The 14,707-nt window shown below is 33.9% G+C and overlaps 1 protein-coding gene and 1 long non-coding RNA gene across 2 annotated transcripts; one reads left to right on the forward strand and one right to left on the reverse strand.

Annotated features, from left to right (window-relative positions):
- LOC129909035 (zinc finger protein hangover) lies at positions 1 to 14,523 on the reverse strand. The gene is made up of 5 exons (XM_055985981.1): positions 14,364 to 14,523; positions 11,509 to 11,856; positions 11,253 to 11,453; positions 5,182 to 8,031; positions 1 to 1,406 (listed from the first exon to the last, which is right to left on the reverse strand). The coding sequence occupies exons 1-5, from the start codon at positions 14,508 to 14,510 to the stop codon at positions 450 to 452; spliced, it is 4,503 nt and encodes a 1,500-aa protein (XP_055841956.1). The 5' UTR covers positions 14,511 to 14,523; the 3' UTR covers positions 1 to 449.
- Positions 3,764 to 4,958, forward strand: LOC129909054 (uncharacterized). Its single transcript, XR_008771394.1, has 3 exons — positions 3,764 to 4,211; positions 4,278 to 4,444; positions 4,505 to 4,958. It is a non-coding gene; the product is annotated as an uncharacterized LOC129909054 (long non-coding RNA).
- Positions 14,524 to 14,707: the final 184 nt, after the last annotated feature.

Consider the following 14,707-nt stretch of genomic DNA (forward strand, 5'->3'; position numbering starts at 1 on the left):
CAATATTCAATAGAGAAAAAAAAACTATATTTTTTTATTATTAAATTAGTACAATGTTTGTTTGTAATTTTAAAAATGCTTAAAGTTAGGTGTGTTTTATAAATGTAAATCTTTTTTTTTACGAATAACATTCTATTATAGTACGAACTATGTTTTTTTTTACATTAAAATAAATGTATGCGGTTTAAATTGAATTTCCTTAATATTTTGTATTATAATTGTAAGAATGGTACAAATGGCCTCATGAAGAGTGTGTAGATGTACATTCTCACTGCTGTCATCATCAACATAATCATGGCGGTTCCATTTAAAAGGTTGCTATTATAATAATTTTATTTATATCAAACTAGTATCTAAATAAAATCAACGCTACTAATATTCAAAACGAGAAGGAAGTGCTTAAGGATTAGCTTTGATTTGTTAATCTATTTACATATTAGTGGATAAAATTATGAATCTACAGGATCTGCATCGGTCATATTATCATCGTCGTCTTCATCATCTTCATCTTCTTCGTCGTTGTCGTCCTCAACTTTCGTATGTATTTGAGCTGGTATTGATTTCTCCTTTGTAATTGTGGTTAATGTGACTGAACCTGGCCCATTGAGGAAATGACTAGTGACATGTTTCTGAAGTTCGCTAGAGGACTCAAAGTCAACTTGGCATAAATCGCAAGCGTGTCGTTTTTTGTTTCCTTCAAGGCGTGATATATCTTCTCCATCTTCTTCATCCGAAGAAGAATTATCTGAATCAGAACTTGTTGTTGAATCGTTACTTTCGTCATTAGATTCACGCTGCAATCGCTCTCTCAACTTTGAGCCATCATTTTGTCCGTCATTCGCATTTTGGTCGTGATTTTCAGTTTCTACAGTTTCTTCAGCATCCTCTTCATCGGCCTCAAATTCTTCGTCTTCGTCTTCTTCTTCGGCTTCATCATCATCAGCTGGTGGTTGTTCGGACACCCTTCCACGATGGCTAGACGTCTCTGAGTCTTGTGAATTACTCTCACCCGGATAATTATCAGCTTCTGACGTCACTTGACCATTGATTTCCTTTATATGGGCTAACATGTGATGTATGAGCTTTTCACGACGCGACAAATATACCCCGCAGATCTCGCAGCCCCACTGGAACGGACCGAAAGGTTTGGCAATTTTGGCTTCTTTAACTTTATGGTCAATCCAGTCTTTCTTCGTATCAAATTTCAGGTCGCACTTGGTGCATTGAAGGTACTTTTCTGGTTCAATTTTAGGTGGTTCTGGCCAATTGGAAATTTCTGATTTGTGCAACTCGGCTATGTGACGTCGGAGATTATTTGAGCTTATGAAAGTTGAGGGACAATAGTCGCATTTAAGTTCACGCTTGCGTTTCACTGTCTTTTTGGGTGCGTTTGAATCGACTGGAGTCTGCGGAAGAAACAAAAGAGATTGTTAATTTATGATTTAGATCAATTAAACTAAAACACAAATAAAAAGTATAGTCATATTAGTTTAAATCGCCAATTGTTTTGTTTTTGTTTAAAGTAACATGGGTTCAACTAAGCGCTGCGAAGTGACAAAAGCTTAGATGTAAAAGCTAAGCTTGTTGTCACAGCTGTCGTCTTTTATAATTGTAACATTAATACATGCCTCGTACATTATGTACTTCTTTATCGCTCAAAACAAAATCTGTGAAGGACTGAGGATTCATATAATTTTTTACCGAATTCATACAAAAATTGCTTTTTAAATAGTGCAACTAAAAACTGTCTGTATAACTTAATTCTTAGACCAAATACTCATCCTTCAGATATCCAAAATCAAGGTGTTTCTGTTTTTTTTTTTGCCCATGGATGTATTGATTTGAAAAAGAATTTTTCAATTTAGATGGGTTCAAAAAACTCTCGGCACACTTCTGAGACAGACTTAAGTATAATTATGCGGGTCATGGAAGTATTATATATCGTCAATGATGCGGGTCATATCAAAGGGGTTTATGTATATCTTTTTTATACTTGCAGTGATGCTGCCTGTGTAAATTAATTTCTATCGAAGGGTTTGAATGAAACAACAACAACTTGTGATTTTTACCACCAAATTTAAAACTCTTTTATTGGTACAAAAAATACACCGGACATTGTCAGAAGAGAAGTCTGCTTCTCAAGTTCAATTCAGAATAGCTTCAGTAGCACAGTGAAAAATTTTGTCAAAAAGCTTTTTAGAATAAGTGAATATTAAGATGCTTTCCTCTGGTATATGGACATAAATAAAATGAGATGTAGATTTTCATCTATGAAAACAAAATGTGTGACATTTTCGTTCAGAATTTCTACAGAGGAATTTACCTCGCCTCTTTTTTACAAAAACCAAACCTCCGATAACATACACACATATGAATGTACATTAGGGTGGGTCAAAAAAAGTCGAAAATTTTTTTTTTGATTTGATACTCCGAAAAATCGATTGCTAGACCCCTCTAGAATATACACACCAAATATGAGCTCTTTATATTAATGGGAAGGTCCTCCGCTTTGCAATTTTCCATTTTTACATCAAGCTTCTACTAAAAAAAAATAATTTTTTTATTAATTGACTTTTTAGCAAATTTCTTTTCATATTCTTGTAGGAAATTGAACGCTCTACAAAAAAGGCCTTATACACTTTTTTCGTTTATCTAACCGTTGAATAGATATTTGAGGTCCAAAAATCGAGAAAATCTTTAAAAATTCGTTTTTTGTTCTTAATTTTGTAACAAATTGAAAAATTATAATGATCAAACGCGCAAGACATATTCTTGTTGAAAATTGATTGCTCCACAAAAAATGTCTTAATAACTTTTTTCAATAATCTAACCATTCTAAAGATATTCGAGGTCAAAGTTAAAAAAAAATATAAAAACATTTTATATTTTTAAAAAATTTCTAATTCACTGAAACTTCATTATTTTCAAATTAGCAAGATAAATTCTTGTAGGGGCTTAAACGTTCTACAAAAAATTCCTTTTAATGAAATTGATTGCTTTAACCGTTTAGAAAATATTCGTGTCCAAATCGCAATGCATACGGGTCATAAGAAAACTATTGAAATCAGTGAGCATTGGTTTGGATAGGAATATCTTCTAAACGGTTAAAGCAATCAATTTCATTCCAAGGAATTTTTTTTAGAACGTTTAATCCCCTACAAGAATTTTATCTTGCTAATTTGAAAATAATGAAGTTTCAGTGAATTAGAAATTTTTTAAAAATATAAAATGTTTTTATATTTTTTTTTAACTTTGCCCTCGAATATCTTTAGAATGGTTAGATAAATGAAAAAAGTTAATAAGACCTTTTTTGTGGAGCAATCAATTTTCAACAAGAATATGTCTTGTGCGTTTGATCATTATAATTTTTCAATTTGTTACAAAATTAAGAACAAAAAACAAATTTTTAAAGATTTTCTCGATTTTTGGACCTCAAATATCTATTCAACGGTTAGATAAACGAAAAAAGTGTATAAGGCCTTTTTTGTAGAGCGTTCAATTTCCTACAAGAATATGAAAAGAAATTTGCTAAAAAGTCAATTAATAAAAAAATTATTTTTTTTTAGTAGAAGCTTGATGTAAAAATGGAAAATTGCAAAGCGGAGGACCTTCCCATTAATATAAAGAGCTCATATTTGGTGTGTATATTCTAGAGGGGTCTAGCAATCGATTTTTCGGAGTACCAATTCAAAAAAAAAGAATTTCGATTTTTTTGACCCACCCTAATGTACATATTTATAATGGGAACGAAAATGAAGTTATATGTAAGTTGTGAAATAATTACGTAGGGAATTATAAGTTTTCTGTAGAATATGGTAGCTGCTCGTTAACGTATTGGTTTACAAATTTGAAACTTAAAGGGGAAGAGTACAAAGTGATATGCTAGAATTGAAGGGGTCTATAGAGAAAATTAGATAAAAAAGCCTTTCCTTATTTTTTTAGGTTGCAACTATTTTGGAAATAGTTACAGCTAGCTGGTCGATCAATGAAGATACATTATTTTGTAGAGGTAGGATTGAAGTTATTGAAATGTCTTCTATTTAAAGCGAGGATGATTTAAATGAACGATATTAAGGATATCATCTTTTATAGTGAGCTTATTTTATAAGTTGCGAAGTTGTACGAAGCAATGAGTTGTGTGGGCAAAAAGGGGACTAAAATCCATTAAGTGCTTTGGAGACAAGTCGTATAATTTTGGATGCAATATCAAGGTAAGATAAGGAAGAGATTCATTTGATTCAATTATCTTTCAAACAGCAAGTAATACGCCTCGATAGGTGGAATCAGAAAAGATCATCTCGGAAAGGATAAATATAAGATAGCAACAATACTTTATAAGGTTCATTATAACATAAGAAAGAAGATGAAGCACCTTTTGTTTTTCCACAAACAAAAAAAAGAAATAAGTAAAACAAATGCATCTTACATATTAATAGTCAAAAGAGTAAGTAATTTTGAAAATTTTTGAGAATTAAGAAATTGATCTATGATCCATATTTTAAAGAAACATTTCGAGTATATTGAAAGCTTACCAACTCGCTTAAAATGTTACTAAAGTTCATAACAACGTCTAAGACGCCAAAGATAGCCATATTTATTGGTATATGGGAAATTGCATCGTACCATGTGTTACATTTGCACACCTACATAAATTAAGTTTTTTTTTCCAACTTATTATATGAAAATCATTGTTATTCAAATTTTATACGATATCTAACATCTAGTTTATAGTAGTATCTTTTAACAATGTTGTAATATTTGATAACACCAAATGGAAGAGATATTGCTCATGCTCATTTCGGCATTACGAGTATATGCAAACATTTTGCAGTTTTAAAGCAATTATGTTTTTTCTTTAGTTTTTGTAGTCAAAATTTGTATTGATTAAATAACAATAAAATTATTTTCTTCCTAACATTCAAACGTTTAGCATGTTTCCAAATGTCGTCTTTCATTGTTTGTATTCAATTTTTAGTTTGTTTTTTTTTTTTTTATTTATTTAAATGAAACCGAAATGACTATACTTAAGAAGAAAATATTAACAAAAAAGAAATATATATATACCAAAATTATATACAAAAAAAAAATAAAATGAACAAAACAATGAAAACCACACTGGACAAGCTTAAGCGTCGCATAATTGATTTTTACCTTTTTTCTCCTCTAAGTGCTTAAGCTCACCTGTTTGCTATCACCTCGAAAATGCCACTTGCGATGAACCTTCAGCGCCGTCATCTGCACAAACGCCTTTGAGCATATGTCACACACATACTGCCCGTTGTCATTCACACGATCCAGATAGAATTGATTTGGATCAGCTGGACCAGTGTCGAACATGGCTGCCAACGGATTATCGGTATACAACTCCATCTCGTGCATTTGGATGTGTTTGGTGAAGAGTTCTTGATCGGTGAATTTCTGAGCGCAAATAGTGCATGCCACTTCGGGAAGTTTAATTTTCAAATTAACCGGAGCGGTTGTATCCACACCAACGCTTCCAGATGTTTCTGGTTTATCATTGATTTCATCGTCATCACCTGTTTTATGCTGAAAATAAGTAGGTGCGGATTCAGCAGCACTTGCAGCTGCACGCTTCTGGGCACAAGATTGTGTATGATTCTCCAACATTTGTTTGTCAAAGAAGATTTTCTTACAAATGATACACTCTGAGGGATCGGCAACTGGAGGATGTTTTTTATAGCGATGTACCCAAAGACTTTTGCGACCGCTGTAAACATTACCACAGTCCTTGCAAGAGTAGTCATTCGAATCGAATTCATAATGTGAATTGATGTGGATGGCCAATTTTTTGTTTGTGTTGAAATTTGAAGGGCAATAGCGGCATTGATACCAGTAGACTGGAGCAGCAGTTGCTTCCATACTTTGTTCTACTGACGGTGGCAAGTCATCCTCAGCAGCAGCACTTTCGTTTCCATGTACTGATTTCTTATGAAGCAGAAGTTGCTCCTCTGTCCGGTAAACAATTGAACAGATATCGCATTCAAACTGCTTAACAATCATTTCATCCTTAAGCAATGTATTGTGGATTTTGAACATGTGTACTTTGAGACCCTTTTCATAAGCGAATTCTGCATCGCAAAGTTTGCATTTAATGAACTGAACATTGCGAATTTGATGGTCTATCAACATGTGGCGGCGATAGCTTTTCTTGGATGAGAATCGTTTCTGGCAAATACGACAACGCATTCGTCGGAATCTTCGATCTGCAGCCAATTCTAGACTTCTTTTGAAGAGTGGATCGATGGGCTTCTTGTCTGCTGCATCGTCATCATCGTCGTGCCCATCATCCTCCACAACACCACCGGCATTACCACTAACACCACCAACACCACTTACTGCGCTACTACTTGCATTAGCGCCAGAAGTTCCTCCACCTCCACCACCATCATCTGTAGCATGAGTTCGCATATGATTGGATAGACCAATGTTATTATTGAAAACTGCACTGCAAATTGGACATTCTTTCAAGCTTGCAGTGCCAACAGCAACAACTGCTCCGCTGTCGAGTTTTATCTTTTTCGGAGTTGGCGAATCCGATTTATTATCATCGTCTTCGTTTTCGCCACCAACCTCGTTTGCTGCTGACCCACCATTAGTTATAGACATCAGGTCTTTCATTACATAATCATAACGGCCAGTATATGAATCAACGGCCCCTTTTTCTGCTCCTCGCGGTATACTTCCTTGTACTGTTGGCGAGTCTACAATATAATCAAAACTATTGTTACGCACTTTGTCAACCTTCATGCCGTGTACCTCGATCATGTGCTCACGAAGATTCATGAGGCGTGGGTAGCCAATCAAACAGCGAGTGCATTTGTATGTTTGTGGCAACTGATCAGGGTGCTTCGATTCCATGTGACGTAAGACATTGTTGTAGTTGTTGTAATGTTGGCCACAAATATTGCAGCTCTGAGGTAGTCGTGAAAAGAATTGCGGCTTTACAGGAGCCTCCGATTTCTTTGAAGGCGAGCTGTCGGTTGAGGTAGTAACGGGAGGTGGCGGAGGAAGTTCTTTCATAAGATCGCTTTTTAGAGTTTCGTTGTTATTAGCCAAATGTTTCGAATAAACGTGGTCCAAGAATTTCTGATGATTATCAAACTTTTCATCGCATGTGATGCATCGCAAAATGACAATGCAATCCATGTTATTGTAATGACGTTTTCTTTCAAATGGATCTTCAATTTCTAAACCACAGAATCCGCAGTGACCTGGGGAAACATCTTTCTTTTGGTAGTCGGCATGCTCTTCATAAACGTGACTTCGAAATTCTAGCTTCAAGCGGTAGTGCTTGGAGCATATTTTACATTCGTAGATTTTATTAACCAAAAGTTCTTTGGCACGCAGCTTATCCGGAGAGCAACTGGATGCGTCTTTTTTCATTACGCCTGCATCAATTAAACTGTGATAGACCTTGTATAGATTTATACAATTTCGTTTTTTCAAATGCGATATAAAGAGCGCCTTGGAGTCATTTTGCTTCAGGCACTTAAAGCAAAGATTTCGTGGTAAAGAGTGATACTTCTTACGCATATGTGCCATAAAGTTTTTATACGTGGCATGAGTGCGAAGACAGCAATTGCAAGTCATATTTTGATATTGCTGCAGAAAATCTTCTTGACGCTGCATAAATAATATCTTATCATCGCTAAGTAGATGTTGATATTTTTCCGGTTGATCATAATCAAAGAGACCAAGTTGTTCTGGTTTTAAAATAGGTCTTGGTATGATTTGAGCCATTGGTGCGCTGGCTGCAATAGCTTGTGTCATTGGAGATGTTATGTTGACGTTGAGTGGTTTTGGTGGTGTGATTATTGGTAAAGCACCTAAAAAGAGGTGAGGGTGAAGATTTCTCTCGTGACGTCGAGCATTTGCTCGTGTAGAGAATTTTAAATTGCAAGCACGGCATGATGCTTCTTTTACTTCATTTGGTGTTGTTGTAGTTGTAATATCAGCAGATTTGTCAGCTGATTGCTGTTGAGACTTATCACCTTCAAAACTGTAGTCAGCCTAAAAGAAGAAGAAAATTTTAAGTTTAATTTATAGAAACCAATTCAGTTGACGTTAACATTAATTGCGATTCAAAAAATTATGAATACAAAGATTTGTTTATCTCTTATAAAATTCTTTTGTATATTCAAAACTATACATTAGTTTATCTTATAGAAGATATTTTATTCAATATTTTCACTCTCAGATTGTTTATTTCTGCATTTAGGCATAATCCATACTTTAAATTGGTAAACCTACAATCATCTGGAACTGAACTGTACATATTTAAAATGCAATTTAAGTGCTTCCAGATCTCCATCTCTTATAGTTTTTTCAACTTTGGATGAACTCTAAAGCTGGACTTATTTTTAATGCAGAAACCATTTTGTCTCCTTTCATACTGAAGAAATGAATTTTAAATTTGAATCAAAGTGATTTTTCATTATGATGTATAAACCAAAACAACTATGTTCTCAGATTTCGCTTATAACTCCTGAGCTATATGCTATAATATAGAATTTGGTTTACAAATGGGTTTTTTTCGAAAAAACTTGTTTTGCTTACCAAACAACTGGGCTATTTCATCGTTCTTTAGATTGATGATACATTTATAAACATAAAATGATATTTTATGTTATTGTTATTACAAAGAAATTTTTACCAATAGATGGTTTAGTATTGTCTTTAAAGTAAGTTATGATATGATTGTAAATGTCACCACTGCTACACGAAATTGCATGTTCGTAGTACAGAAGAACAAAACGATTTTGCTTTTATACACAATACAAAGCGTTTTTTTTTGGTTCGAGGTACAAAGTTTGGGATAATTATTAAACTTTCGTCTTTTCTTCTTAATTTTGTAACAAATAGAACAATAATAATAAAATCAAAGGGGCATGGCATATTATATGAAAAAAGCATACAAGATCTTTTTTGTAGAACAATCTGGGGTCGAATTACGGCATACAATTACGAACATACGTTAACGTTTAGACGCTTTATGTCTCTATATTTTTCTACTGCTTAAATAGAGAAAGCAATAGGCAAAACCTTAACGTATTATTGTAATCGTATGCCGTAATTCGACCCCAGATTGTTCTACAAAAAAGATCTTGTATGCTTTTTCCATTAATTTTACCATTGGAAAGATATTCGAGGTCAAAGTTAAAAAAATTTATAAAAGCATTTTTTACTATTTCAAAACATTCTAATTCACTGAAAAGTCAATATTATCAAATTAGTAAGATATCTTGTAGATCTTAAACGTTCTACATAGAAATCATTGGTGTTAAATCCATTGTTTTAACCGCTTAAAAGATATTCATATCCAAACCCTAGTGGCCACTCATTTAAATAGTTTTTTTATGAGCAGTGTGCATTGGGATTTGGATATGAGTATCTTCTTAACGGTTAAAGCAATCGATTAAACACCAAGGACTTTTTTTGTAGAACGTTTGAGCCCTTATCTTACTAATTTGATAATAATGAATTTTCAGTGAATATGAAAACTTTGAAAAATTAAAAAATGCGCTTTTAAAGCTTTTTTTTAACTTTGACCTCGATTCTTTAAAATGTTTAGATTAATGAAATTAATATACAAGGCTTTTTTAGTAGCAATTCTGTTTCCTATAACAATATGCCATGCCAGTTTGATAATTTTTTCAATTTTTTACAAAATTAAGAAGAAAACACGAATTTTTCATAATTTTCCCAAACTTTGGACTCGATTATCTTTTAAACGGTTAGATAAACAAAAAAAAATTGCAAGTCCTTTTTTGTAGAGCGTTCAATTTCCTAAAAGGATATGTAAAAGAAATTGATTTGCGAAAAAATAGATTGACAAAAAAATGATTTTTTTTATTAAGAGCTCATATTTGGTGAGTATGTTCTTGATGTGTTTAGCAATCGATTTTTTGAAGTATAAAACCAAAAAAAAATATTCAATTTTTTTGACCCACCTTATAGCACTAACTATTGCACCACATGATACTCTTATTTACTCCATGTCCATACTTAAAATATTGTATGAACCCGCCAGTCCGCGTGCTGTTTGATAAGTTTATTAAAAAAAAACTTTAAGCTATCGAAGGCTTCAAGTTCATTGTCTAACGTCAATTATAGCCAGCAGTCGTTAGAGTCTTGAATAGTGTTATCAAAATATTAAGTTAAAATTTGATTTAATAAATTACAAACGTGATGAATTTTTTTGTCAATATGAACATTTCTCGATTTGATGAGAAGAATCTTTTAAGGTTAAAAATAATATGATAAATTATTTGTATGTACTGTATTTTGTATGACATAGCTAGCTAGTATATTGTAGGACAAAGCTAGCCAAAAATCTAGCCAATCAAGAACAGGAAAAAAGTCAGGTAAAAGGTTCTAACGCAAGACTAGTACCCACCCTGAGCATTTGTTCACATAGTTAATAGATGTGTGAATCTGATTACTTTGAAATTATCATATCTAGATTTACAAACTGTGCTAAAAAAAAAAAAAAAAAACAGGTCTAAAACTCGGATAATGTTAATTTTTACGTGTTGAAACATCAAAATAAATAAAAGCCATTTTTCTATTCTTATATTTTAGAAAATAAACACTTACCAAAATAATTCCTTTCTTAAGTTTAGTTATAAAATCGGACTTTATTGTGTGCACTTTCGTATGTACAGTGAATGGATATTTTTCCTTGCAATTTATTTAGTTTATTCTTTTCGTTAACCATAATTTTATTTAGTTTTTTTTTTAGTTTTAATTTCTAGTTTCTGCAGAAAAAAAAAAATTTTTCTAAAGCAGCATTCAACAAATTATACATATCAGTTGAACCAAATTAAATATATTGTTCTGATTAAGTCATTAATACCGCTAGAATATTGATTTTTAGCTTCGAGCTATATAAAAACGTGTCCTAACTTTAATTCACTACCAATAATTGTAAAGCACTGCTTTTTAGTACTTCTGTGAAAAATACACATTTTTTTTTTTTTTTTTATTTTATTTTTATTTTTTATGAGCTAGAAATGCTAGTTATCGATAGTAAATTGAAAGACCTAACACTAAGTCAATTAGTTTATTTTATACAGATTTGAGTACTAATAGGAAATTAGTATTCGCTCTACGAATATGTGAACAACTTGCCTGTTAGAAATTCAACAGTAAAATTTATATAAATGTTTAACAATTTTTCATTTTCAGCTATTCTGTAATACTTTGAAATTTATCGATTGAAAATGACTTACCAAATAACTCAACGGATGAACAGATCCCGATGATTGCTTCAATCCTAAAGAAGCTAAATGTTGTTCTTTTTGTGACAAATTATCTGAGCCTTCTTCTTCGGTGCGTTCCAAAAACAGTGTCGGATCAATATCTGATTCGTCGTGTTTAGCATCATATTCTTCATCATCAATTGGCTCATCTTTAATATGCACAGGAATTGGCTGCAAAGAAATATAATTAAATCTACTTCGAATTTTTTTATAAAATTTTACTTACATAAACTGTTAGTGAACGTCTTTTCTTCAACGATGATATACCCTCTAGAATTGAGGAAGCAAGTTTACTATTTTCTTGCTCATCATCAATACCACCAGAGCCACCAACTCCTCCAGTGCCTGCAGCACTTCCATCTTCATGTATTCCACTTAAACCTGCTAATGCAGCAACAGTAGATAATGAAACTGCCGCACTAAGTTGTTTCTTTTCAAATTTCTTTGATATATCCAACCAACTGCGTTGTTTGTTTTGTGAAGCCACACAACGATTTTTGAAACTTTGCCATGAATTCAAGTAACTGATACAAGCATGACATATTCGCAATGATAGCCTATCAATTGGTGATACCTGGAAATTATAACCAAAAATGTTGGCAGATATTAAATTTTCTTTAAAGCTTTAAATTTGCAAATTTGAATTTAAAATAGGTTGAGTTGTTGATTTGATGCTGATTGAGAAGGAGGAGGAGGAAGGAGTATAAGAACTTGGGGTTCGGGGTTCAATACAAAGACTAGAGAATTGGAAGCCTCCTTCTTATTAATTAATAAGGTGGTGGTTGGTGGTGGCGGTGTTAATTCAAATTGTCAGGGTAAGGGATATAATCCTCAGCTTCCTCTCTCTGTCATTACATAACAAATAATATGTGGAGTGGCTGACAAGTGGTATTGGGTTTATGGTGGTGGATGGATATGCTGATATTAATGGTGGGACGCATGGTGTTTGGCATCAGGTATTCGCAAAATGTGCACATAAGCAATGCTACACTTGTGTATGTAGATCGAATTGCAATTATTTCCTCCCTCCGGCGGGTTATATTTGTATACTACATACCTATTATATATGAAATAGTTAAGGAATGTGGTGGGCAAGGTGGACAATCAAAACATCGCGCTATATTATCATAAGGAGCACACTACTATATATACTTTTGTTATGTTCCTTTGTTTAATTAAGCACAACTGATTGCAATGGCATCATAATCATGATGATGCCCATGTTAACAACCATCAATCCAGCAGCCAGCAGTATGAGGTATGAAGAATTTCTTGAAATGTTAAAACGAAACCCCTAGGTTATTGATCCCTTCAAAGCTAAAGAAAAAAAAAAAAAAAACAATGCATTCCCAAAGGCACTCTCGGAGATAAAGCGGGTCGGTCGGTTCGGTTCCGTTTTATAAGAAGAGCCACTCCCTGAAAATTGATTTCTTGCTGTGGCCCTTTCCTCTTCGTCGTCGTCGTCGTCGGTTCCTTTTTTGGTGAATCATTTATTTAGCTTCAAGAAAATTCCATCCCAGATCAAATTACAACTTTACACTCTACCCCTTCTTACTACTGGCTGCTGGTGGCACAAAGCGAAAAAGAACAAGTCCAAATTTTGTAATCAAGGAACTTACTCTTCTTCTTCTTTGCTACCAACATTCTATATAGTAATTTGATATTATGTAGAGTTTCTAACATTTAGTATAGGTACAAGATTCAAGTCAACTTTTGATCAAATCTCGACCAGAAAAATTAAATGTACCATAGGAATATTCCATATCACAACACAAAATGGTTGTCACATCGATTTTGTTCCAACCAACAAGACAAAATTCCATTTCCTGTCCCACTGTTAGTTATTTGCTGTCAGAGCTCTTCAGCTCACTCACAACCACCACGTCAGTTGCGTCCTAACCTAAAAAAAAAAAAAAAAACAACACAAAAAAATAAAATAATAATCAAGAAACGTCGCATACTCCAGAGAGAAGAACAAACAGCAACCCTTGAATTTTTCTTTTTCCTCCCCTATTCTTCCGATTCAGTCTAGTCTAGAGTGACTAAGGGTTTCACCACTTCAAGCGCTTTATATCGCTTACTTGGACAAAGATTATACACAGGAAATGCCCAGTCAACATCGTCGTCGTCGTCGTTCAGTTCATACCACATGGCTATTCCAAGTTCGATTATGTGTATTCATTACTTTTACCCTAAAGATTCAACTTGACAACGACGACGACGAAGACTGGAAATGATGACAACTCATATAACGAACCAAATAGGCATAGAAACACAACGAGAATCAAGAACAAGCTGTTTCCACTTTTTATATAAATGTGGGTCTAGCGCGAATCAAAGGAATGTCCCAACCAACTCTCATTTATATTTGTTGTTGCCACTACAACTCACAAAGAGAGAGAGTTCCATCGAGATAACAACACTACTTGACGAGCTACAACGACGACAACGAGTCAAAATGGGAAGCAGTTCAGCTGGAATCGAGAATTCAGTGGAAAAAACCACCACACTTTAGTGGATACTGCGCCATTAATGATCCAAATGCACTCCACCCAGTTTCTGTAGCGCCAAGAGCTCAAAATTGGCTTTCGACGAAGAAACTTCACGTAACACTTTTCATGTAGAAAGAGTCATCGCCATCGTCATCATCTCTCAAGCGCTGCGAAACAGTGTAGTGCGTTGTGGGCACATGACACGATAGATACAAGCAAAACACGAGAATGAAAGAGATAGAAACAACCCAGGACTCATCATCTCATCATCATCATGGTCGTCGTCGTCGTCGTCGTTGGTTGGTGGCGGCACAACCAGCATTGGCATCGACATGGCAATCGCCATCATTGCCTATTAACCTGAGAGTTCACACACATTTTTAGCAGCATTCAGCATCTTCTTCTTAATCTTTACACATTTTTTTTTTATTTTCGGTGGTTTTCACCTGGCCGAGCATCTGCAGCGTCCTTCGAGACGGCAGTTGGGACAGAGAATAGACAAAATAAAAAAAAACAAGATGGCAAGAGGAGAGGAGAAAAGGGGAACGGGTGGATAGGCCAGGAACTTTATTTTTCTCTTAAAACTGACCTTAATATTGACACATGATTGAATTTTGTTGGCTAAAGGTTCCTTATCAGCCGCATAGCTGTTAAAAATCGAAATACATTCACTGTCCGGAGCCAAGCACAAGCGACAGCAATTTTGACGTGCTCTAAGTATCGATTCTTCCGTCATGAGTACACTTTTGGATTGGATTTGGAGATTGCCTTCGTCTCTTTTCACTTTTTTTCTTCCAATCAACTTTTCTCTGATTAATCTTCTTCACAAAACTGTGTGTTTTTTTAATTAGAAAATCGGCATTATTTCATTGGTTTTATTATTATATTGAGGTTGTTATTTGTAATTGTTTTGATTTGGTTCTTTTTTATTTT

Source organism: Episyrphus balteatus, chromosome 2 (assembly GCF_945859705.1).
Source record: "Episyrphus balteatus chromosome 2, idEpiBalt1.1, whole genome shotgun sequence".
In the NCBI taxonomy this organism is placed as follows: Eukaryota; Metazoa; Arthropoda; class Insecta; order Diptera; family Syrphidae; genus Episyrphus; species Episyrphus balteatus.